The sequence below is a fragment of the Myiozetetes cayanensis genome, unplaced genomic scaffold (genome assembly GCF_022539395.1).
Source record: "Myiozetetes cayanensis isolate MyiCay16 unplaced genomic scaffold, myiCay2020 scf41, whole genome shotgun sequence".
In the NCBI taxonomy this organism is placed as follows: domain Eukaryota; kingdom Metazoa; phylum Chordata; class Aves; order Passeriformes; family Tyrannidae; genus Myiozetetes; species Myiozetetes cayanensis.
The window spans coordinates 20,521-44,153 of NW_026087643.1; the positions used below are offsets into that span (position 1 = coordinate 20,521).

At 64.1% G+C, this 23,633-nt stretch overlaps 3 protein-coding genes across 7 annotated transcripts; all 3 read right to left on the reverse strand.

Moving 5' to 3' along the window:
- Positions 1-169: 169 nt before the first annotated feature.
- CELF3 (CUGBP Elav-like family member 3) lies at positions 170-12,697 on the reverse strand. 3 transcript variants are annotated; one of them, XM_050330531.1, is made up of 13 exons: positions 12,040-12,697; positions 9,385-9,467; positions 7,741-7,789; positions 6,777-6,905; positions 6,435-6,514; positions 5,878-6,021; positions 5,331-5,469; positions 4,463-4,612; positions 4,255-4,320; positions 3,597-3,695; positions 2,683-2,826; positions 2,103-2,235; positions 170-1,340 (listed from the first exon to the last, which is right to left on the reverse strand). In XM_050330531.1, exons 1-12 carry the CDS (start codon positions 12,182-12,184, stop codon positions 2,108-2,110), a joined length of 1,356 nt encoding a protein of 451 aa, XP_050186488.1. In that variant the 5' UTR covers positions 12,185-12,697; the 3' UTR covers positions 170-1,340; positions 2,103-2,107. The 3 variants fall into 3 exon arrangements, with proteins under 3 accessions (XP_050186488.1, XP_050186487.1, XP_050186486.1); XM_050330530.1 differs by having other exon boundaries at positions 170-1,382; XM_050330529.1 differs by having other exon boundaries at positions 170-1,926; positions 12,040-12,696.
- A 1,294-nt stretch (positions 12,698-13,991) lies between these two features.
- MRPL9 (mitochondrial ribosomal protein L9) lies at positions 13,992-17,630 on the reverse strand. Its single transcript, XM_050330554.1, has 7 exons — positions 17,406-17,630; positions 16,681-16,840; positions 16,258-16,382; positions 15,667-15,708; positions 15,427-15,528; positions 15,079-15,162; positions 13,992-14,727 (listed from the first exon to the last, which is right to left on the reverse strand). The coding sequence occupies exons 1-7, from the start codon at positions 17,619-17,621 to the stop codon at positions 14,596-14,598; spliced, it is 861 nt and encodes a 286-aa protein (XP_050186511.1). The 5' UTR covers positions 17,622-17,630; the 3' UTR covers positions 13,992-14,595.
- Positions 17,631-17,639: 9 nt separating this feature from the next.
- TDRKH (tudor and KH domain containing) lies at positions 17,640-23,623 on the reverse strand. Of its 3 annotated transcripts, none has more exons than XM_050330545.1 (12): positions 23,525-23,623; positions 22,892-23,018; positions 22,624-22,730; positions 22,355-22,547; positions 21,312-21,854; positions 20,655-20,818; positions 20,189-20,361; positions 19,791-19,855; positions 19,554-19,705; positions 18,912-19,022; positions 18,437-18,527; positions 17,640-18,352 (listed from the first exon to the last, which is right to left on the reverse strand). In XM_050330545.1, exons 2-12 carry the CDS (start codon positions 23,010-23,012, stop codon positions 18,309-18,311), a joined length of 1,764 nt encoding a protein of 587 aa, XP_050186502.1. In that variant the 5' UTR covers positions 23,013-23,018; positions 23,525-23,623; the 3' UTR covers positions 17,640-18,308. The 3 variants fall into 3 exon arrangements, with proteins under 3 accessions (XP_050186502.1, XP_050186503.1, XP_050186504.1); XM_050330546.1 differs by lacking the exon at positions 23,525-23,623 and having other exon boundaries at positions 21,312-21,642; positions 21,715-21,854; positions 22,892-23,510; XM_050330547.1 differs by lacking the exons at positions 18,912-19,022; positions 23,525-23,623 and having other exon boundaries at positions 22,892-23,513.
- Between the last annotated feature and the right edge of the window lie 10 nt (positions 23,624-23,633).

Below are 23,633 nucleotides of genomic sequence, written 5' to 3' on the forward strand. Positions count from 1 at the left end.
CCACCCGCGCCCCCCACCCCATCCCCCAAATCAACCCAGCAGGTACCAAACCCCCAAACTGGGGGGACACGGGGGACTCAGCGCCCCCTCTTTATGTACAGTGGGGGGCGGGGGGCAAAGGGGGTGGGGGGCACTGACTCAGTTGGGGGTGCTGGGGCACCAGTTTGGGAGGCATCAGGCCCATTTTGGGGGTGGAGGGCACTGGCACCACTTTGAGGGGATTGGAGGGCACTGGCCCAGTTTGAGGGGCACTGACCCAGTTTGGGGGGGTTGGGGAGGGTCCCAACCCTGGTTTGGGGGTGCAGGGGGCACCAGGTTGGGGGGCTTGGAGGGGGAACTGGCCCAGTTTGGGGTACTGGGGGCACTGGTTTTGGGTGCTGGGGGGACACCAACCCTGGGTTGGGGTTGCTGGGGGAACCGACCCAGTCTGGGGGGCACTAACTCAGTTTGGGGGTGCTGGGGGGAGTCCTGGCCCCAGTTTGGGGGTGCTGGGGGGTCTCGACCTGTTTTGGGGTGCTTGGGGTCCCCGGGCTGGACACGGCCCAGATTTGGCTGGTGGGGGCCGACACACCCCGGATTTGGGATTTGGCGGCTGCGGGGCCGTGTCCATGTGTCTGTGTCCATGCGTCCCTGTGTCCATGTGTCCGTGTCCCTGTCCATGTGTCCTTGTCCCTGTCCCTGTCCCCACTCTGGATCTCCCAGTTCCTGGCTCCTAAATTTGGCAGCTTTGGGCCCAGATTTTGCCACTCTGGGTCCTTCCAGCAGCTGGGGGGAACATCCCGGAGTTGGAGCATCCTGGTCCAGGATCATCCCCGTCCAGGGTCATCCCAGTGCAGGGTCATCCCAGTGCAGGATCATCCCAGTCTAGGATCATCCCAGTCCAGGATCATCCCAGTATCATCCTGGGGTCAGGACAACCCAGTGTTGGAACATTCCGGTGTCAGAGCATCCCCATGGTGGAATATTCCAGTGTCAGAGCTTCCCAGTGTTGGAGCATCCCAGTATTGGAGCATCCTGGTACTGGAGCATCTCTGTATCCGAGCATCTCAGTGTCAGAGCATCCCAGGGCCAGAGAATTCCAGTCCCAAAGAATCCCAGTGCCAGGGCATTCCAGTGCCAACATCCCAGTATTGGAGCATCCCAGTACCGGAGAATCCCAGTGACGGAACATCCCGGTGCCAGTTCATCCGTAGGTTCATTCCAGGGTCAGATCATCCCGGGGTCGGATCATTCCCAGTGTTGGATCATCGCAGGGTCGGATCATTCCCAGTGTGTCCATTGGATCATTCCCAGTGTTGGATCATTCCCAGTTTGGGATCATTCCCAGTGCTGGGGGGGTGCTGAGGCAGGATTTTGGGATGGGGGGCAGCGGATGGCAGTGTCTGGGGGAGGATCCCGCTGCCTCAGGGGTCCCCTTTCCCATGGGGACATGGGGAGGGGGGTGGGACCCCCTGTGGAACAAACCCCTCCCCACCACCACCCCAGGACCTCCCCTGGGACTCCCCCTGGGACCCTTCCCCCAGCCCCTCCCCCCCTTGGAGCTGGTTTTGGTCCTGTTTGGTGAGAAGAAGCTCCAAGGAGGGACCCCCGGGGTGGGAGGGGGAGGAGGGGGCCCCATGGAGGGAGAGGTTGGGGGGGTCAGTCCCCCACCCCAGGGTGGGCTTAGTTGGCCCCCTGCCAGGGCAGAGCAGAGGGTGGTTCTGGCACCCAGAGCTCCCCCTGGGCTGGGATGGACTGGAACGCACTGGGGGATCCGGAGGGGCCTGGTCGGGGAGGGGCAGTCCATCCTTCCTGAGCGTATGGGAGGGTCTGTGCCCCTCCCCCTCCCCTGGCAGGACTGAGACCCCCCCGGGCAGCGCTGGAGGGGGGAGGGGGGACTGCTCTCCAAAGGGGGCACCCAAAGGTGCTGCTCCGGAGCCTCCAGACCTGGGGGGGAGATTGGGGGGGTTAGGCTGGGTTTGGGAAATTGGGCTGAGTCTGGGTGTGTTAGGCTGGGTTTGGGGGGATTGGGCTGAGTCTGGAGGGCTTAGGCTGGGTCTGGGCGTGTTAGACTGAGTCGGGGGGGGTTAGGCTGGGTCTGGAGGGGTTAGGCCAGGTCTCACCAGGCTCAGTAGGGCCGGTTGGCGTCTTTGGGCCTCTTGAGCTGCACCTTGAGCCGCTTCATCCCGATCTGGAAGCCGTTCATGGCCTGGATGGCGGCCTGAGCGCTTGCGGGGTTGTCAAAGCTCACAAAGCCTGCGGGGACATGGGGGACAGAGGGGACATGGGGGACATTGGGGACAGAGGGGACATGGGGGACATTGGGGACAGAGGGGATAGAGGGGACAGAGGGACATTGGGGACATGGGGGGACAGAGTGGATGGAAGGGACATTATGGATAGAGAGGACATTGGGACAGGGGGACATTGGGGAGGTCAGGCCATGATGTCCCTGTGCCCTGACCGTCACACCCCTGGCCATGCTGCCCCTGCCCTGGTCACTGTGTCCCCACCCCCCTCCCTGTCACCTGTCCCTGTCCCCATGTGTCCATGTCCCTCTGTCCCCTTGTCCCCTTTCCCTGTCCTGTGTCCCTTGTCGTCATCCCCCCCTCATACCAAAGCACTTGCTTTTGTTGGTGGCCCTGTCCCTGTGTGTCCCCAGTGGTCCCAATGTCTCCAATGTCCCCAGTCATGTCCCCTCACCGAAGCACTTGCTCTGGTTGGTGGCCCTGTCCACGAACACCTTGGCCGAGATGACATTTCCAAAGGGCAGGAACATCTGCAGGATCTCGGAGTCGGCGAACTCCTGGGGCAGGTGGTAGATGAAGATGTTACAGCCCTCGGGGCCTGCGGAGGGAGGGGTGTCACGGGGGGACTGCGACCCCAAACACGGCCCTAGGATCCCAAATACAGCCTTGGGACCCCAAATATGGCCCTGGAATGCCGAACGTGGCCCCAGGACACCAAAACCTACCCTGGAATCCCAAATACAGCCCTGGGACCCCAAATATTGCCCTGGGACCTCAAAGCCTGCCCTGGGACCCCAAATACGGCTCCAGACCTCAAATCCTGCCCTGTGCCCCCCAGACCTGGCCCTGCACCCAGAGGGCCTCTGAGCCCCCCTGATGACCCCCCAGTCTCCAGGGGGTCACCCCAACAGCCCCCGCCGGGCACCCCCAGCCCTGCCCCATACCCTGAGCCACCTCAAACCCGGGGGGAGGCCCCAAACCCTCATGGGGGGCACCCCAACCCCTCATGGGGGCACCCCAACTCCCACCATACACTGGGACCCCCCCAATCCCACCACCTGGGGAGACCTTTGGGGTGCGGGTCTCTCAGGGGGTCCTGGAGAGATCCCTCAAGGTGGGGGTCCCTGGTGAGGAGCATCCCTCAGGGTGGGGGTCATGGAGAGGGTCCCTGGGGGTGTCCCTCGGGGTGGAGGTCTTGGGTGGTTCCCCATGGGGTTCTGGGGGGGGTCCCTTGGGACAGGGGCTCCAGTGAGGGTTCCAGGGGGGGTTGCAGGGAGGTCCTGGAGAGTCTGTGGGAGCCCCAGGGGGGGTCCCAGGGGGTGCCGGGGGGTCCCAGGGAGGTCCCTGGGGGGTCCCTGGGGTTCTCACCTTCACGCTGCTGCTGCTGGGGAGGGGGTGGGGGGGCGAGCAAGGGTCCCGGGGGGGCGAAGGCCGGGCTCACCAGCCCGTAGGCAGCCGGGTACGCAGCTGGTTGGGGAAAGGGGGAAGGGCAGGCTGGCACCAGGGAGGCACCGGCACCACCCAGTAACCCCTAGTGCCCACCAGTGCCCACCAGTAACCCCCAGTAACCCCTAATAACCCTCAGTAACACCCAGTACCCCCCACTAACCCCCAGTGCCCCCTAATATCACCCAGTAATGCCCAGTAACCCCCAGTGCCCTCTCATGGTCCCCTAATCCTTCCTAGTAACACACAGTACCCCCCAGTCCTTCCCAGTAACCCCCAGTCCCCCCACCAGTACCCTCCCAGTGCCATCCCAGTGGCCCCCCACTCCTTCCCAATAACACCCTGTAGGCCCCAATCCTTCCCAGTGCCCCCAGTGGCACAGAACACCCCCAGTCCCTCTCATTTCCTCCCAGTGCCCTCCCAGTACCTCCCAATCCCTCTCAGTACCCCTCCAATCTGTCCCAATCCCCTCTCGGTTCCTCCCAGTGCCCCCCAGTGCCACACAACACCCCTCCAGTGCCCTCCCAGTATCCTCCCAATACCCTCCCAGTCCCTCCCACTACCCCCCAGTGCCCCGTACCTGTGTAGTGCTGCATCCCAGCGTATGCCTGTTGCAGAGGGTCCCCGGGGGCAGCGGGACTCTGGGCTGGGGGGGGCAGAGGGGGCGTTACGGGGGGCAGGGGGATCCCAGGGGGTCCCGGGGGTCACCTGGGAAGGAGGGGGGCAGAGGAGGTGTTGGGGGAGAGGTTGGAGGGGGCCACGGGTTTCCGGGGGGTCCCGGGGCTCACCTGGGAAGGGAGGAACCCCCCCCGCGTAGACAGCGTCGGGGGCGGGGGGTCCCGCGGGCTGCGCGGGGACGGGGCTGTAGCCGTTGACGCTCAGCGGGGCCGCGATGGCCGGAACGGGCGTGGCCGCCATGGCCGGGGGGGTGCTGGTTCCTGGGGGCGCACAGCGGCCACCTCCGTCACCGCCGGGCTCCGGGGGGGGCCCGGCCCACCCGCAACACGACTGCGGGAACCCCACCCCTGGTATCCCCATCCCTGCTGTCCCCTCCCCTGGTGTCCTCATCACTGGTGTCCCCTCCCCTGCTGTCCCGATCGCAGGTTCTTCTCCCCTGGTGTCCCCTCCCCTAGTGTCCCCATTCCCAGTTGTCTCCACCTTCGATGTCCTCCAGCCAAGTTGTTCCCCCTCGGTGACCCCCACATCCTGTGTCCCCCCTTCTCGCCGTTCCCCCGCCCCGTGCCCCCCTCCTTGGTGTCCCTATCCCTCTGCCCCCATCCCCGCTGCCCCCTCCCCATGTTCCTGTCCCCCGCCCCCATTCCAGGTGCCACCACACCCCGCGTCCACTTCCCGGTGCCCCCTTCCCAGTGCCCCCTCCCGGTTGTCCCCATTCCCTCTGTCCCCACTCCTCGCTGTCCCCCTGCCCCGCGTCCCTCTGCCCGGTGTCCCCCCGCCCCGTGCCCCACTCCCCGGTGTCCCTGTCCCCACCGCCCCCTCTCCCCCGTTGCCAGGTGTCTCAATGCCCCACGCCCCTCCCCGGTGCCCACCACTCACTCTCCCCGCTGCCCCCTGCCACGCGCCCCTGCCCCGTGTCCCTGTCCCTACCAACCCCCTCCCCGGTGCCCCCTCCCCGCCCCCGCGCGGTGCCCGCCGTACCTGAGGAGGGGGGCAGGGGGGTGGCGATGAGCCCGTTGGGGTTGACTGTGCCCATGTGCTGCATCTGCACGGCCATGGTGGCCATGGGGCTGAGGTAGGCGGAGTGAGCGGCCACCAGGGCCGCCTGCTGCTGCATCAGCTGCGGGGACACGGCTGGTACCACCGACCAACCCCCGCCCGGGACCACTGACCCACCCCCAGGACCACCGACCCACCCCTCCAGGCACCAGGGACACGCCTGGCACTGCACAGCCACCATGACCCCCCTGGGACCACCGACCTGCCCCCAGAACAGGGAGTCCATCCCCTCCCATGTCCATCCCTTCCCAGTGTCCATCCTTTCCCAATATCCATTCCTTCCCAATGTCCATCCTCTCCTAGTGTCCACCACCCAACACCATCACACCCATGATCGGGGTGTCCATCCCCTCCCACCGCCCATCACCCCGACGACCTCTTGCTGGATTTTCAGGGTGGTCCTGCCCCCGCGGTGTCCCCCATGTCCGTCCATGCCCCCATGTCCCCTGTGCACTCGTGCCCCCCATACCGCCTGTGTGTAGGCGCTGTAGGCGCCAAACTGGAGGGCGATGGGGCTGAACATGCCCAGCTGGGTGGCCACCTGCTGCATCCGCCGCAGCCCCCGCTCCTTCTCTGTGTCTGCAAACTTCACCACCAGGCTGGATGAGGCACCCTGGGCACGCGGGGATACCGTGTGTCAGTGGGGACAGTGGGGCAGGGAGCGGGATGGTGGTTGGGATGTAACTGGGATGGGGTGATGGTTGGGTTGTAACCAGGATGAGGATGATAATGGTGATGATGGTGTGAATGCTGAAGGGGAAGATGATGCTGAGGGTGATGAAGGGGATGATGATGAGGATGAAGAAGGGGCAGTGCCAAGGATGATGAAGGGGATGCTGGGGATGATGAGGAGGAGGAAGAGGATGTTGAGGATGATGAAGGGTGGTGCGGAGGATGCTGAGGGTGCTGGGGATAAAGAAGTGGCAATGCCGAGGATGATGAAGAGGATGAGGATGATGATTAGGATGCTGAGGATGAGGAAGGGGATGATGCTAAGGAAGGGCGGTGCCTGGGCTGGGCACTCACTGGCAGCGTGCGGCTCCCATGCAGGGCAGCAATGGCCGCCTGGGCCTCTGCGTGGCTCTGGAACTTCACGAAGGCACAGCCTGGGGACAACGGGTCAGGGCGGGACAAGGGGGTGCCACCCCCATCAACCCCCCATCAACCCCCCATCAAACCCCATCAAACCCCATCGCCCCCTGACCTCATGGACCCCCTTAAACCCTCTCCAGCACCACCATAGACCCTCTTAACCCCATCCCTGCCCATTCCCCATCCCCCCAAATTCCTCCCTCTCCCCATTTCCCCCCATTCCCATGCCCGCCCTGCAGCCCCCTGCTGTGCCCCCCGGGTTTTGGGGTGCCCCACCCTTGCTGGTGCCGTCGGGCCCCCTGAGGACAGTGCACTCGTCGATTGTGCCGAAGGGCTCAAACATCTTCCGCACGTCCTCGTCCGCCTGTTGTTTGCTGAGCATCCCCACAAACAGCTTCCGGTCCTCTGCGAGACACCAGGGGTGGCACCGGCGACAGCGGGGGGGAACCCCGTGGGGAGGGCAGGGACCCTCAGGAATGAGGGACACCCCCAGGGAAGGGCAGGAATGGGGGACATGGGGCTGAGACCCCACAGACAGTGGGGACAGACCCTCGGGAATCAGGGACACCCCTAGCAGGAGGGCAGGGACCCCATGGGAATAGGGGCACCAGGCTAGCACTGGTGACACCGGGGGGCAACACCACAGGGAGGGCAGGGACCTCCAGAAATGAGGATAAGGGGGCACGGGGGTGAGTTGGGACGCCAGGGAATGGGGACACCTCACTGGGAGGGGACCATCCGTTGGGGAATGGGGACATGTGGGGTGGTACAGGGATGGGGATGGACACAGGGTGGCCCGGCGGGGGTCCCACACTGAGGGGGTGGCCCGGGGGTGATTGGGGGTGGCCCTGGGGGGTCTCACATTATAGGAGTGTCCCCAGGGTGATTTGGGGATGAATATGGGGTGGTCTGGGGGGGGTCCCACATTGGGGGAGTGTCCTGGGGGGTGATTTGTGCATGGCCCGGGGGTTTCACACTGGGGGATGTCCCAGAAGTGATTCATGGGCAGCCCTGGGGGGTCTCTCACCGGTGGGCTGTCCCCACGGGGGATTTGGGCACACCGCCTCAGGGACAGGGCCATGTTGAGGGGCTCGAGGGGAATTGGGGGCTTGGGGAATGGGGTTGAGGGGCTCTGGGGTTTTGGGGGGGGCTCTGAGGGGCTTTGAGGGGTCTCGGAGGGTTTGGGGGGACTCTGGGGCCTTTTTGGGAATCTTGGGGGAGGGGGTTCTGGGGGCAGTACCTCCTCGACTCTCACTGTCGGCCGGCTTCACCTGGATGGGCCGGTTCATCTGGGGAGGGGCACAAAGGGGGGTCGTTGGGGACAACTCCCCCCTAAACCCCCCCTGGAGCGCCCGCGGACTCCAGTCCCTCCCCCACTCCCTCGGAGGGCCCCCCCCCAATACTTCCCCCTCCCCGCAAGATGCTCCGGTCGCCATGGCAACCCCAACCCTGCATCCCGTTGCCTGGCAACGTGAGCCGCTGCCATGGGGGGGCTGGAAGGGGGCTCGAGGGGCCGCGTTAATGAGCAACTCCCCCCCACGTTTATTAGGCGGGGAAGGTACCCACCCCCGCTCCCCCCACCCCGTAACCCCCCGGAGAAACGACTGGGGAGGGGGAGGGCGCAGATGCCCGGTTGCCATGGCAACGGCCGACTACGCTCCATGGCAACCGCCCACTCAGCCCCAATTTACCCATCACCGTTGCCTGGCAACGCCGCTGACGTCATCAGCGCTCGCGATAAACAATGACGGGGATTTGGGGGGCGGGGACGGAGATTTGGGGGAAGGGAGGGGGACCCCACAGGCCTGGAGTGACCTCGCCCCCCCCCTTCACCCCGGGGAAGGGCCGGGGGAGGGCCGGGGAAGGGAGCTCTTCCCGTCCCGGGGGTCTCAGGGTGGCCGTGGGATGACAGGGGGGACTCGAGGGGTTGAGGAGGGGTGGGTCCATCCCCGGCTGACCCCAGGCGGGTCCTTTCCCGCCGAAAGGGAAGGTGGACCCCCGCACCCCCTCGCCACAGATGGTGTGGAAATGTTCCCCGCGGGGGCCGCTAATCTCCCTAATCCCCCCGCGCTCGGATCAGCCCCGGCCGCCTTGGGGGAGGGGAGGCATGAACGGGGTGGGCGAGGCACGCGACACCCCAGACCCCTCCGGGACCCCCGGGGATCACCCTCCACCCCACAGTCCCCTCCAGCGGCTCGGGGGGGTCCTGGATTCCCTCCTCTCAATTCCCGCGGTGCGGGGGCAGCTGTGGGGGCGGTGCCGCTCCTTAATCCCCCTCCCCCACCTCACACCCCCTTCACAAATCCCCTGGGATTTACGGCCTCAAATCCCCGGCTTATCCCGGCGAAGCCAAATATCCCCGGGCCTGGCGGGACACACACAGAGCCCCCTACAGCCACGACCACCCCCGACCTTCCCACCCTGCCCCGGGGACCCCAAACTGCCCCCCTCGAAATTCCTGTGCCCCTAACTTCCCTCCGCCCCGAGGCCTCATCAGTCAGACGCCCCCACCCAAAAAAACAAGGACTAGGAGGGTTAAATTGGGGGGGGAACCCCCCCAGCTGCGATGGGGGGGTGGGAGCCTTGCCAACCACCACCCCCCGCCCAGGGCTTTGTTGGCTCAGCTGCCTCGTTAGTGCCAGGCCCTCATTAGCGATACTAATTAACCCCCCCAAATGTTCGGGGGGGTTCCTCCCCCCCCCCAAAAAAAAAAAAAACACCACACAAATAAAGGGGGGTCCTGGATGAACGGGGAGTGCCAGTGTGGGCTGTGAAGGGTTGGGGGAGGTTCTGGGTGACGGGGTGGGGTTGTTCCAGGTCCAACGGGGGGTTGTCACGCGTAGGGGGGTCCCCGGTGGGGTCCTGGTGGCCCCCCCCCACTCACCCCCGGGAGGGTTTTCTGCTCGTGGAGGGCACTCTGAGCCTTCAGGGCTGACTCGCGGGCGCAGTAGGTCAGGAAGGCGCATCCTGGGGGAGGGCACAGAGGGCTTAGAGGGTGCCAGGGCGACCCCCGGGGTGGGGGAGATTGGGGGGTGTGCGGGGAACCCTGAGATCCCTGCATCCACAGCCTGTGCCCCCAAAGGGCACCCAGTGCCCCCATAGGACACCTACAGCTCCCCATAGCCCCTAGACTCCCTGTACAGTCCCCAGACACCCTACCCCCCCGTAGCCCCCAGACTCCTCCTATAACCTCCAGACCCTCCTATGGCCCTGGGACCCCCTCAATAGCACCCAGACTCCCCGTATAGCCCCGAGACCACCCCCAAGCATCCTATGCCCCCATCCATCACCCAGAGCTACCCCAGTCCACCAGACTCCCATAGCCCCGACTCCCCCACAGTCCCCAGACCCATCTTATAGCCCCCAGACCTATAGACCCCAGACCCCCCCTTTAGCCCCCAAGTCCCCCACAGCCCCCAGTCCCTCATTTTGAGGCAGTTACACCCCCCCATCCCTTTGGCCAGGCCCCCCAGGGGACAGGGACAGGGAGGGGTACCCAAGGTCCCTGAGGGGGAAGTCGGTACCCTCTTCCAGCCTGGGGGGTCCTGGGCACCCATAGAGGCCCCGAGACTGCCCCAATTCCACTGCCCACTCCCCTCCCCAGCTCTGGGCCTGTCCTGTGGGTCTGGGGGGCTCCAGGGACCACCCCCCCCCGGTAGTGGGGATGGGGGGTCCCTGCCTTGGATGGATCCCCAGTCCTGAGAAACATGGCCCTGCCCCCCCCCCACTTCAGCCCAGGCTGTGACACCCCCGGGACATGAGACCCCCCCACTGCACCCCCCCAACACCCCCACACCCCCTATGCTGGCACCAACATCCCCCACCACCCCAACAAAACACCCCGACACTCTCTGGCACCCCTAGAGCCGGGTGTCACCCGCACAGCATCCACTTGACACCCTCACACAACAGCCTGACACAACACCCTGACAAAACACCCCAACACCCCGACTCGGGGCACCTGGGTAGGGCTGAGGAGTGTGAGCCTGTTCCTGGTGCCCATGGGAGTACATGGGGCTGTTCTTGGCACCCAGGGCTTTACCTGGGGCTGTTCCCAGTGCCCAGAGCTGTACCTGAGCACTGTGGCTGTGGGTTGAGCTGTGGGTGTTGCTCAAGGCCTTTGGCTCTTACATGGGGCTCTTCCCGGTGCCAGGGCTGTACATGGAGCTGTTCTTGGTGACAGAGGCTGTTGGTGGGGCTGTAACTGGTATGGGGGCTGTTCCCAGTGCCTGGGGCTGTACAGGGCCTGTTCCCTGTGCCACGGGCTGTTCCTGGTGCCCAGGGCTGTATGAGGCCTGTTCCCAGTACCAGGGGCTGTTCATAGAGCTGTACATGGGGCACTTTGTGGGGCTGTTCTTGGTGACAAAGGCTGCTTGTGGGGCTGTACCTGGTATGGGGCCTGTTCCCAGTCCCAGGTACTGTTCCCAGTGCCAGAGGCTGTACATGGGCCTGTTCCCAGTACTGGGTGTCGTTCATGGGGCTGTTCCCAGTGCCGGGGGCTATTCCTGGTACCAAGGGCTGTACCTGAGGCTGTTCCTGATACCAGGGGCTGTACAGAGCCTGTTCCCAATGTTGGGGGTAATATCTGGGGCTGTACCTGGGGCTGTACATGGCCTGTTCCCAATAGCAGGGACTGTATGTGGGGCTGTACATGGGGCTGCTCCCAGTATGGGGGTTGTTCCCAGTACCAGGGGCTGTTCCTGGCATTGGGAGCTGTATGTGGGGCTGTTCCCATCCCCCAGGGCTGTACATGGGGTTGCTCAAGGGGCTGTTCCCAGTACTGAGGACTGTTTCCAGTGCCAGGGCTGTTCCTGGTACTGGGGCTGGATCACAAGGCTAGTTCTGGTACCAGGGGCTGTTCCCAGTGCCGAGGGCTGTTCCCAGTACCAGGGGTTGTATCGTGGGGCTGTTCACAGTGTAAGGGGCTGTACCACAGGGCCATTCCCGGTGCTGGGAGCTGTTCCCGGCACCGGGAGCTGTTCCTGGTACTGGAGGCCGTGTCATGGGGTTGCTCCCGTACTGGGGGCTGTGTAACGGGGCTATTCCCGGTGTTGAGGGCTGTTCCTGGGGCAGGGAGCTGCTCTCGGTACCAGGGGCCGTTCCTGGTACCGGGGTCGGTATCACGGGGCTGCTCCCACCACTGGAGGCCATTCCAGGTGCTGGGAGCTGTTCCCAGTACCTTGGACTGTATCGGGGGCTATTCCCGGTACCAGGGGCTGTTCCCGGTACCAGAGGCCATATCCTGGGACTATTCTGGGTACTGGGGGGTCGTATCCCAGGCCTATTCCGGGTACCGGGGGCCATATCCCGGAGCTATTCCCGGTCCTGGGGACTGTTCCCGGTCCCGGGGGCTGTTCCTGGTCCCAGGTACCGTACCGCGAGGCTGTTACCGGTCCCGGGGCCGTTACCACGGGGCCCTCCCCGCACCCCTCCCCACTGCCGGGTGGCCGCCGCCGCCGCTCCCCCATTCCCGCCGCCCCTTCCCGGAGAGGCGGGGGGGGCCGCGGCCCTTAGTCTGGTGGCCGCGACGGTTCGGTACCTTTGTGCATGCCGGTGTACTTGTCCTTGATGACGGTGAGCTCGTAGATTTTCCCGAACTGCTCGAAAATGGGCTTCAGGTCCTTCTCCTCCAGGTGCCGCGGGATCTGCCCCACGAAGAGTTTGATGGCGTCGGGCTCCTTCATGGGGCCGCCGGGGGGTCCCCGGGCCCCGGGGCCGCTCCCGCTCCCCGCTATCCCCGCTCCCCGGGCTCGGCTCCCGCTGCTGCCGGCGGTGCCCGGTGCCCCGGCGCACACAAAGGACGAGGCGGCCCCGGGGCTCGGCTCGGCTCCGGGGACGGGGCGCGGCGGGGCGGGGGCAGCTCTGCCCGGGGGGCGGCGCTCCTCGTACGTCCCGGCCGTTTCCCGGGTGCTGCTCCCCAAAAATCCCTCTGGATGTGGCAGCGCCCGCTCCGCCGGTACCGCCCCGGTGGCCTCGGGGAGGGTCCCGGTACCGGGCGGGGAAGCCTTGGGGGAGGAGGGGGGTTGTCAACGCCCGTTTCGGTCCATGGTGGTCGCAGCGGCCGCGGTCGCCGAGGGAGCCCCCGGTGGTGGCGGAGACCCCCCCAAACCGCCCCCGCCCGCTGGGTACCGGCAGCAGGTACCGGGTACCGGCACCGGGGTGGGCACCGGAGACGGTTTTCTTGCCCAGTTGGGGCCGCCCCGTCACGCCCCGCCCGGTGCTGATGTCAGAGCGGCACCGGCGACCGGCACCGGGGACAGCACCGGCACCGAGCACTGAGGAGCGGCCACCAGGACCGGGGATAACACCGGGGACGGGGCACTGGGTACCGGACACCGGGACCGGCGACCAGCACCGACAACCGGGCACCGGGACCGGATAACGGGCACCGGGACCGTCTATGGGGCACCGGGACGGGATAACGATCACCGGGACGGGATAATGGGCAGCGGGGAGCGGCTGCCGGGCACCGAGAGCGGGCACCGGCGACAACGTGGGGACCGGCACCGGATACCGGGAGCGGGAACCGAGACCGACAACCGAGCGGGGAGCGGATACCGGGAGCGGGGAGCGACCCTCCCTGGGCCCGGAGGCTCCGCCGGGGCGGGGCTGGGGGGGTCGTTTTACACGGGAGGAGTTTCACAGTAGGGGGGTTGTTTCACAGAAAGGGGGTTGTTTCGGAGGGGGTTGTTGTTTCGGGGAGGGCGCGTGTGCGCGTTCCCGGGGAGCTGAGGGCAGGTCGGTGATGTGCGCACGCGCGGGCACGGGGTGGGGGTACTGGGGGAGGAGGGGGTCCGTGTTTCGCCCACGGGTGTCCTCCCCCGCCCCCTCCTGCCGAGTGTCACTGTCACCTCCCGGCGCTGAATGCAACGTGTGTCCCCCTCCGCGTCCCATCCCACCTTGCCCCCTGTCACCTCCCCTCCCGTGTTACCACCCCCACGTCGCGGTGTCCCCACCCATCTCCTGTGTCACCCCCCCCTTCCCTGTCCCGATGTCCCTCCCCACACACACCCCCATGTCACTCACCCTGTGCCCTGGTGTCCCCACCCGTGTCCTCCTGTGTAACCACCCCCTCCCCCTGCCTCCGAGTCCCGGTGTTTCCACCCGTGTCACACCCTCCCTTCTCTGTTCAGGTATCTCCTGCCCTGCGTCACCCCCTCCCCCGTCCCGGTGTCCCCACTCGTGTCCTCCCCACCCCCTCCGGCACATCCTCCCCTCCCTGTCCTGGTGTCCCCCCTTCGGTTGCCATGGTAACGACCCGCTGCAGTCGCAGCCAAGATGGTGCCGCCTATACGCCCCCTCCCAAACATGGCTGGGGGAGGCAGGTCCGACCCCCCCGTGGGGTCACACCTGGGGCGACACTGGACAGGTGAGAGTGGGGACCCCAGCAAACGTGACATGGGTCAGGTGAGCCGGTGGCTGTGGGGGCGGGGCTTGCTCGGTGGGTGATGCCCCCTCCCCCTCAACAAAAATTCAATAAAAACACCTTAATTCACAATTCATTAAAAACCCATCATTTTTCCACCAGAGGAAAACACCCAAAAACAGCGTTTTCCCCTCAAAATCCTGTGAGCCCCCCAAACCTCGGAGACCCTCTCCCAAAAAAAAGGCTGAGACCTCCCTTTTCCAGGGAAAGGCTGCTCCAGAATCCAGGAGTTCCCCACAGGTGATAGAGGGGATTCCAGGGGGGTGAACCTCCCCCAAATCCATTCCAGGACCCTCCTGGGGTGCTGGGGGGTTCTGGGGCTCTCACAGGAACTCCAGAGCCCCCGAAACCCCTGGGAATCCCCCAAAACTCCCGCTCTTCCAGGGAGCTGCTGCTCCAGAATCCAGGAGTTCCCCACAGGTCATGGGGGGGATTCCAGGGGGTTGAACCCCACCAAATCCATTCTGGGACGATCCCCCCTGGTTTTTCAGGGAGTCTTGACAGGGTTTGGGGTCTCCCAGGAACTCCAGAGCTCCCCAAAACTCCCTCTTGTCCCAGGAGCTTCTGCTTCACTGACTGGACACCCGTCCAGAGTTCCCTCAAGATGGGGAGGGGCCCAGGGGAGTGAAGACCCAGATCCATCCTCGGACCCCCGTGGTCAGGGGGATCTCACAGGAGCTGCTCCCTGCGGGCCTGCAGCTCCTTCTGCTGCTGCTGCACCCAGTGCCGGTAGCGCTTGGTTTTGGGGTGCAGGAACTGCACCACAGCCATGGGGACACGCACTGTGTCCAGCCCGTTCACCTGGGGACACCCCAAAAACCCCAGGGTCACCCCAAACCCATTGAGACACCCCAAACACCCCTCACCATCTCCAGCCCGTTCACCTGGGGGCTTCCCAAAAATTCTGGGGTCACCCCAAACCCATTGAGACACCCTAAACACCCCCCGCCGTGTCCAGCCCTCTCACCTATGGGGAAATGGGGGCACCCCAAAACCCCCTGGGTCACTCCAACACTACAAACCCACTGGGACACCCCAACACCCCCCACTGTTCACCTGTGGGGGCACCAGAGTCACCCCAAAATCCCGGGAGAACTGGGGGCGTTAGGGGGCAGTGGGGGTTCAGGGGGTGCCCACCAGAGCCCCCCTCACCGTGACGTCACACCAATAGTCCCCCCAGCGTGTGATGGGCTCCTCCGGCAGCTTCAGTGCGTGGGGGGGCACAAACACCCCCAGCTGGAATGGAGAATGCCGAGAATCACCCCAGGGAATGCCAGGAATGACCCCAAACAATCCCAGGAATGACTCCAAAAAATCAGAGAATTCCAGGGATTACCCCAAGAATCAGGGCAGCAGGACAAGGGCAGATCCCCAGGCCCATCTTTATCCCCTCCCTTAATGCCTCCCAAGAATTCCAGAGCTGCTCCTGAACCCCCAGTGCAGCTGGGAAGCCCAAATCCCGGGATTTGGGCGCTGGGAAGGGCAGGAAGGGCTCCTCACGTTCTTGAGGAAGTGCCGAGCCACAATCTCGGGGCTGAGCTCCCACTTGACGTTGTTTTTCATCCCAACCTCCAGGCGGCAGCTCCGCAGGAATTTGAGGGTCTGGAAAAGCAGAAGAGCCACAGCATTCCCAGTGTTCCCACTGGGAAGGTCCGAGGGGGGTTCAGGAAGAGTTTGGGATCGCAGGCAGAGGAAGGGAATTCCCCAGAGGTTCCAGGATTCAGGCATTTCTCTGCTCACCTTCTCCCCACTCTGGGTTTGGAGAACTTCCAGCTTCCCTTCCTGCAATAGAAAATGGGGATTGGTAAGGGAAAATGGGAAAAATGGGGATTGAGGAGGGTTAAGTGGGAAAAAATAGGGACTGAGAAGGAAAAATAGGGAAAAAGTGAGGGTTTAGAAGGATAAATGTGAAAGAAAAAAGGAACTGAGGAGCATAAATAGGGAAAACAGAATTTGAGGAAGAAAAAAACAGGGATTCAGGAGGGAAAATGGGAAAAAAGCAAGGATTGAGGAACACAAGTGGGAAAAAACTGGGATTGAGGAGGATAAGCAGGAAGGAATGGTGGCTTGACAGGCCTGCAGGGTTCTCCTACCATCCCAAACCCTCTAGGTTTATTCCAGCAGGGAATATTTTACAGGCAAGGCTCCTGCTGAGATTCCATTCCTGAGGCATCGGGCAGATCTCATCCCAAAAATCCCCAAGAATATGGGTGGAGGCACACAGGGCTGATCCCAGAGAGCTTTGGAAGCACAGTTCCTGCTCTTTGCCCCAGTTTTCCTGTTTTTCCAAGGGTCTGGAGAAGCTGGAAAAGCCCCTTTGGTGCAACTCACCTTCTTCTCCTCCTGGAACATGCGGAGGTTTTCTGGGGATGGATAAACAGCCAATCCCTGGGGAAGCAGCTTGTTCCTCCCCAGGCTCTTCTTCACACTCACCACATCCCCACGAGTGCCCAGGTCTGCCAGGAAAATGTGGAAATACAAGTTGAGAATGCTGGAAGAATTCCCAGCCATGCAGGTCTGAGGTGGCGTCCAAAAAACGGACATAAAATTCCACGGAATTGTTGGGTTTGGGGCGTCTGAGATCTGAAATCAGCTGAGGGATGGATCCCTGTGCCACTGGATAACCGGGAATGGGACATAACAGGGAGCGAATTCTTTCTCTTCCTCCCATGGATAAGAATAAACCCAGGCCCAAATACCCAAATATCCCAGGAGGGGGACTCCCCGGCAGAGCATTCCAGGAAAAGGGCTCACCCTCCACGGCCTGGGTGAGAAGGAGCTCCATGGAGCCCCTGGGCAGGTGTTTGGAGTCCTGGAGCAGGCGGTAGATGCGGTGCCGTCGGGGGTGCAGCCGGGGCCGCTTCCCCTCCTTGCTCAGGGGCACCTGCCACCAGCGTTCCACCACCACCGTGCCCTGCGGAGCATGGGGAGTTCCCGACATTCCAGCCCTCGGGAACGGGGGGCTGGGCAGGGGAAGGAGCTGAGGGGACACGGTGGGGACAGCCCGGGTACCCCCCCAGTGCCCACAGAGCTCAGGACACCTCCACTGCACCTCCCAGAGCCCAGAGCCTATAGCCCCCCATTAGCCCCCGTCAGACCACAGAACCCTCCCACAACATCCCTCTAGACCCCATAACCCCCTCACTACACCCCCCAGATCCTATAGCCCCCCCATCAGCCCCTCTCAAACGCCCAAATCCCCTCCAGACACCAGAACGCCCCGCTCTACATCCCCTCAGACCTCATAACCCCTCCACTGCACCCTCCAGAGACTGTACCCCCCACACACTACACCCTCCACACATCATAACCCCCATTATACACCACCCCCTCCCCCCAAGCCCTCATCAGCCCGTGGCTCAGGCTCACGGTCCGCCCCGCCACCCCCGGTACCGCTCCCGGTATCACCGCTGGTACCGCTCCGCTGGTACCGCTCCGCTGCTCCCCCGGCTCCCCCCGTTACCTCCCCCAGCCCTCACCAGCCCGTGGCTCAGGCTCAAAGCCCGGCTCAGGGCCCGTCCCGCCGTCCCCACCGCCCCCGATGATAACATGGCGGCCCCCTCTCCCTCACGGCGTGACAAGACCCCACGGGCCCGCACTGCGCCTGCGCACAGCTCCTTCCCCCCGCCGCCGGGGCTGCCTCGCCGCGCGCCTGCTTGGAACGCGCGACCCGGGGGTCGGGACACCCCCGCCATCCCCCGGAGGAGGCGGAGCGCTGAGAAACCTTCCGTTTATTAACCCAGGACAACGAAGAGCTCGCCCCCTCACAGAAGAGAGGGAGAATCCTAGGAAGCACGTGCTCCCGGGGAGTGGGGACGCGGCCGGCACCGGGGCGGGGGAGGTGTCCCCACGGCAGGCACGAGTGGAGACCCCCGGAGTCCCGGGGGCCGGCGGGGGGACCGTCCGGGGGCGCAGTGGCACTGGGTGGCAATGACGGTGGCACTGGGGGCAGCTCCAGGTGACAATGACAGAGTCACTGGGAGCAGCCCCAGGTGACGATGGTGTCACCAGGAGCATCTCCTGTTGACAATTACGGTGTCCCAATTACAGGGAGATGCTCCAGGTGACAATGACAGTGGCACTGGGTGCAGCTCCAGGTGACAATGATAGTGTCACCAGGACATCTCCAGGTAACAGTGATGGTGTCACCAGGAGCAGCTCCAGGCAACAGTGACAGGGTCACTGGGAACAGCTCCAGGGAACAGCGACAGTGTCACCAGGAGCAGCTCCAGGTGACAGTGACGGTGTCACCAGGAGCAGCTCCAGGCAAGTGACAGGGTCACTGGGAACAGCTCCAGGGAACAGCGACAGTGTCACCAGGAGCAGCTCCAGGTGACAGTGACGGTGTCACCACGAGCAGCTCCCAGTCCCTGGGAACACCTTCAGGTGACAGTGACGGTGTCCCTGGAAACAGGGCTGGTGGCATCTGCAAGACCGGGGACAGGGAAGTCAGCAGGGTGTCCCAGGAATGCCCCAGGACTGCCTCGGGAATGTCCCTTCCCAGACTCACCGGGCAGGCTGCAGCAGGACGAGGTGTCGGGGGCATCCCCAGGGCTCCGGGGGGAGTCGGACACAAGGCTCGGGATAGAGGTGACACTGTCCTGTATGGCAAAGGAGGGGTGAGCAGCCAGGGACACTGAGGACAGCTCAGGGACATCGGGACTGTCCCACATCCTGGGAACACCAGGGACATCCTGGGGAAACTGGGGACCGTCCCACATCCTGGGGGCATCGGGACTGTCCCACATGCCAGGGGACACCAAGACAATCCCACATCTCAGGGGACACTGGAACCATGCCAGGGGACACCAGGATCACCCCTGGGGACACTGGGACTGTCTCATATCCCAGGGGACAGTGGGACCATCCCACATCCCAGGGACAGTGGGAAGAGCCAGGAGAGCCATCCTGGGGACAATGGGACTGTCCCACATGCCGGGAATGCTGGTGGGACAGCGGGAAGGGGAACGGCAGGAGCAGCTCACCGAGGTCTCCTCCTGCGCAGGGGGACTGTGGCCACCTAGCCCATCCTCATCCTCAGAGGGCCCTGGGACGGCATATCCCAAACGGACCAGCTCCGCCCCCACATCCAGGCGCTGGGGGAACACCGGGAATGGTGGGAATGGTAGAAATATTGGGAATACCAGGAATAGTGGGAACACTGTGAATGGTGGGAGTACTAGGAATGGTGGGCACACCAGGGAAGAATGGTAGGAATAGAGGGAATGGCAAGAATACCAAGAAAAATGGGGACACGGGGAATACTGGAAATAATGGGAATACCAGGAATGGTGGAGGAATGATAGGAAGGAGAAATGATAGCAATAGTGAGAACAACTGGAATACCAGGAATGGTGAGATTGGTGGCAATGGCAGGAACACTGGGAATGTTGGGAATGGTGGGAACACCAGGAATGGTGGGAACACCAGGAATGGCAGTGGGAGCACCAGGAACGGTGAGAACAGCAGGAATGGTGGGAATGGCGATGGGAACAGCGGGAATGGCAGGAATGGTGGTGAGAACAGCAGGAATGGTCCGCTGTCCCACCAGGAACATCAGTGGGAACACCAGGAACAGCGGTGGGAACGCCAAGAACAGTGGTCAGAACAGTGGGCTGGGGCCCCACCTGTGTGCCGCGGTGTGCGAAGAGGCGCAGGCTGGGCCGAGGGCAGAGCCCAGCAGGGCAGTAGCTGCAGAGCTGGGCCACCAGCGGGGCCCACTGGGCACAGCCCGTGAGCTGCTCGAACGCGTCCAAAGCTGCCTCCTCCCAGTCGTTCCCTGTGGGAAAACGGTGGGATCAGGGAGGGATTGGGGCCAAGGTGGCCCCGGGGGGGGACAGGGCTGGGTCCCACCCCCCACTCACCTGAGGGGATGATCCCGGCCAGGCTGCATTCGATGGCCTGGAAAGGCAGGCTCAGGAAATCCCCCCTGTGGGCACAGGAGACACGTGAGGGACAGGGGAGGGACAGGAGGGGCTGGAGGTGACCAAGGGGTTCCCCAAGGTCCCTCCTGGAAAGGATGGGGACAAGGGGATCCCCAAAATGGGCACAGCCAGGGGACCCCATGGGGAGGGTGGTGGGACTCCCCAAGAGCCCCAAGGGAAGGTCTGGCGGGACAGGAGGGAGTGGGAGGGGACAGGTAAGGGCACAGCCAGGACCCCATGGGGAGGGTGGTGGTACCCCAAAACCCTGTGAGGGAATTCCTGCATGGCCACCCCGTTTTCCCAGGATTCTCCCGGGGTTCTCCCAGGTTCTCCCCCACCTGAGGGTCCGCAGGGCCTCCTGGGGGGCCTCCCCGTTGTCCCCGAAGTCTACGTAGTAGAGGTCCCAGTGGCCATTGTCCAGCATGCCCAGCACGCGGGCACGGTACCAGTCACCATCCCCCAGGTATGGCGCGGCCACGATGTCACCGGGGCGCACCGATGTGGGGGGGGTCTGGGGACAGGGAGGGGACAGTGAGGGGACAGGGAGTGGCCACAATGTCCCCCAGGGTGGACCGATGGGGGGGGGGCTCTGGAGACACCAGGACACAGGGGGGACACAGGACGACACAGGGGGTGTGCCATTGCTGTGACAAGTGAGGGGACACAGGGGGGGATGCAGGAGGACACAGCATGGGTGACATTGCTGTGAAAAGTGGGAGACACAGAAGGGACACGGCAGGGGACACAGGAGGATGCGGGAGGGTGGCATGGCTATCACAAGTGGGGGGGTCCCAGGGGTCTCACGGGGGGGCTGCTGTGGTAGAAATGGCGCATCTCGGCCGTGAGCTTGTCCAGCTGGAGGCTGCGGCTGCCCAGGATCTGGATCCAGAAGTGCCCGGGATTCTCCATGGCCGACACATACACCTCCAGGTGCTCATCCGCAGGGAAGCTGAAATCAGGGCTGGGAACTGTGGGACAGGGACCGGAACAGCCTGGGATGGGCAGCAGGGCATGGAATAGCCCTGGGGCCTCAGTCCCGGCCCTGGCTGCTCATTTCCAGTGCCTGGCTCCTCATTCCTGGCCTCTGGCTCCTCATTCCCAGCCCCTGGTGCCTCCAGATCCTCGTTCCCAGCCTCTGGCTGCTCATTCCCAGCCCTGGCTCCTAATTCCCAGCCCCTGGCTCCTCATTCCTAGCTTCTGGCTTCTTGTTTCTAGCCTCTGGCTCCTCCTGCTCCTCATTCCCAACCTCTAGCTCTCTCTGCTCCTCATTCCCACCCTCTGGCTCCTTCAGCTTCTCACCCCCAACTTCAGGCTCCTCCAGCTTTTCATTCCCATCCTCTGGCTCCTCTAGATCCCCATTCCCAAGCTTAGGCCCCTCATTCCCATCCTCTGGCTCCTCATTCCCTCCTCTCCCTCCTCAGAGTTTTCCAATCACATCCCAAGGGCCACACAAACTCTCACCCTCAAACTTTGGCACTGACAGCTCCTCGTTCCCGTTCTCTGTCTCCTCATTCCCATTTTCCAGCTCCTTCAGCTCTTTCCCAACCTCTGTCTCCTCGTTCCCATCCTTGGACTCCGTCTCTATCGTCTCCTCGCTCCAATCCTGCAACTGCTGTGCTGGGATCACTCTTTCCCCCCACTCCACATCCCACTGCTCCGCTACCCTAGTGGGAAGTGGCTCCGTGTCCCGGCGGCTGCCCAGGGGCTGCTTCCGAGGGCACCTGGCGGCAGCCGCCTGCGCCAGGTCCCTGCGGAACGCCGCGTCCTCCGACAGCTTCTCCAGGATCAGCCTCTGGCAGCAGGGATACATGAAATGTCGGATCCAGCGGGATCCAGGTACCCCCATCCCGCCCTTCCTGCTCACCTTGGCAGCCTCCACCTCCTTGCGTGTTCCTGAGAGCTGGATGACCCGGATTGGGGCCAGGCTGGCCTCGGGATCGCGCCCGCAATCCACCCTGGCCCCCGAGAGCCGGCAGATCCCGCGCACTGTCTCCCCTCCCCGGCCTGCGGGCACGGAATCCCGGGAAAATGAGGAAGAGGGGTGGATTTCCCGCTGGGGCACCACCGGGATGGAGAAAGGGGGATTTGGGATAGTTCTCACTGAGCCTTGGGGGGTTTGGGAGGGTCCTGGGATGGGGAGGTGGGAAGGGATCCTCAGGGATAAGGGGAGTGGGAAGGAGCCCAGAACATCGTGAGGGTCCTGGGATGAGGGGGTGGAAAAGAGGTGGAAGGGCCCTCCAGAATTAGGGGGAAAGAGATGGGACACTTGGGATTAGGGGAAAGGGAAGGAACATGCTTCCTGGGATTTGGGGGTGGTCCTAGGGGGCTGGAAGGTCCCTGTGGGATCGGGGTGGGGTCTGAATGTCCCTGTGTCATCAGGGTGGTCCTGGGGGACTGGGGGGAGGTCCCATGTAATCAAGGGGGGTCCCAAGGGGTATGAAGGTGCCCAAAGGATCGGTGGGGATCCCATGTGATCAGGGTGGTCCCGCGGGGCACGGAGGTACCGATGATCCTGCCGACAGCCCTGCAGGGCACGTGCAGCTGCTCAGCCACGGGGGTGCTGTCAGCCACGAGGCGCAGGACGGCGGCCTTGGCACGGCACACCTGGGCTGGGGACCCCCAGATCTGCACCACTGGCTCCCCCTCCTCCTCCTCCTCCTCCTGTACCACAATGTGGGCGCCCGTCTCCCGCCTCAGCTGCAGGAAAAAGGGGTGTCCCCAGCGCTCCCAGTGCTCCCAGTGTCCCCCACCCCAGCCCCAGGGTGGCACCCACCTGGTTGATGGTGGTCCCGCGGCGCCCAATGAGGGACTTCACGGCTCTCCGGGGGACCCTCACCTCGACCTCCAGCCCCTCGTCCCCCACGTAGGTCATGGGAGACTCTGGGGGGGACACACGGCATGGGGACAGATCCCCAAAGAGTCCCCGGGGGGCACAGGGGGACAGGGATCTCCCCCTCCCCACAGAGCAGCACAGGGGTCCTCAAAGGGTCCCCAGTAAGTCCCCAAAGGGTATCACAGAAGGGTCAGAGTGCCACACCCACCTCTGGTGTCCCGATAGCGTCGGTACAGAATGTAACACACGGTGGCAGCAGCAGGGACCCCCAGAAGAACTGCAGCCTTCTGCACCCCACTGAGGGTCTGCCAGGACCCCCCATCTGCCATCCTGGGCTAAAAGGGGGGGTTACTGGGGGAGCTAGGGGAACTAGAGGGGCCTGGGGGGTGCCAGGACCCCTGGTCTGCCATCAAGGGCTGAAAAAGTGGGGGCTGGAGTTACTGGGGGGGTATTGGGGGGTTACTGGGGGTACAGGGGAGTTACTGGGGGTTACTAGGGGGTTGCAGTGGGGGCTCCAGGGGGGTAACGGGGGCTACTAGGGGGTAATGGGGGGTACTGGACGTTACAGGGGGTTACCGTGGGTGGTAACAGTGGTTACAGAGGGTTACAGGGGGGTACCGGAGAGTTACCGGGGATTACTGGGAGTTACTGGGGCGTTACCGGAGGGTATGGGGGGATTACCGGGCGGGGTTATCGGGAACCGGGCTAAGCCACAGCGGCGACCCTCCACCCTCATGGGGAGGGCCGCCCAGGCCTCAACCCCGGTCCCGGTGCGCCGGGGGCGGAGCCGCCGCCGCCGCCCGCGCTCCCGCCACCGCCCCCCCGCGTGGTGTCGCGGTACCTGCGGGTGCCGGTGCGAGCCCCCAGCCCCCGTTCGATCCCGATTTGCACCCGGTTGGGTCCCGCTTCGGCCCCGGCGCCGCAGCCGCCTCCCGCGCCCCGCCGTTGGC

Bases quoted from the DNA above. Each gene is read 5' to 3' on its own strand.
- MRPL9 (XM_050330554.1), bottom strand. From the start codon at position 17,621: ATGGCGGGGGTGTCCCGACCCCCGGGTCGCGCGTTCCAAGCAGGCGCG. The intron at 16,383-16,680 runs GTGAGCCCTTTT...TTTTCCTGGCAG, and splicing joins TCTCACCCAGGCCGTGGAGG to ACCTGGGCACTCGTGGGGAT. The intron at 14,728-15,078 runs GTGAGGGGGGCT...GGGTGTCCCCAG, and splicing joins ACTATTGGTGTGACGTCACG to GTGAACGGGCTGGACACAGT.
- TDRKH (XM_050330545.1), bottom strand. From the start codon at position 23,012: ATGGCAGATGGGGGGTCCTGGCAGACCCTCAGTGGGGTGCAGAAGGCT. The intron at 22,731-22,891 runs GTGGGTGTGGCA...TGTCCCCCCCAG, and splicing joins ACGCTATCGGGACACCAGAG to AGTCTCCCATGACCTACGTG. The intron at 20,819-21,311 runs GTGAGAGTTTGT...CCTGTCCCACAG, and splicing joins GTCAGTGCCAAAGTTTGAGG to TTCCCAGCCCTGATTTCAGC.
- CELF3 (XM_050330531.1), bottom strand. From the start codon at position 12,184: ATGAAGGAGCCCGACGCCATCAAACTCTTCGTGGGGCAGATCCCGCGG. The intron at 9,468-12,039 runs GTACCGAACCGT...GCCCTCCCCCAG, and splicing joins GTACACCGGCATGCACAAAG to GATGCGCCTTCCTGACCTAC. The intron at 4,321-4,462 runs GTGAGCCCCGGG...TGCCCCCCCCAG, and splicing joins GGGGGTTCCTCCCTTCCCAG to CCCAGAGTCCCGCTGCCCCC.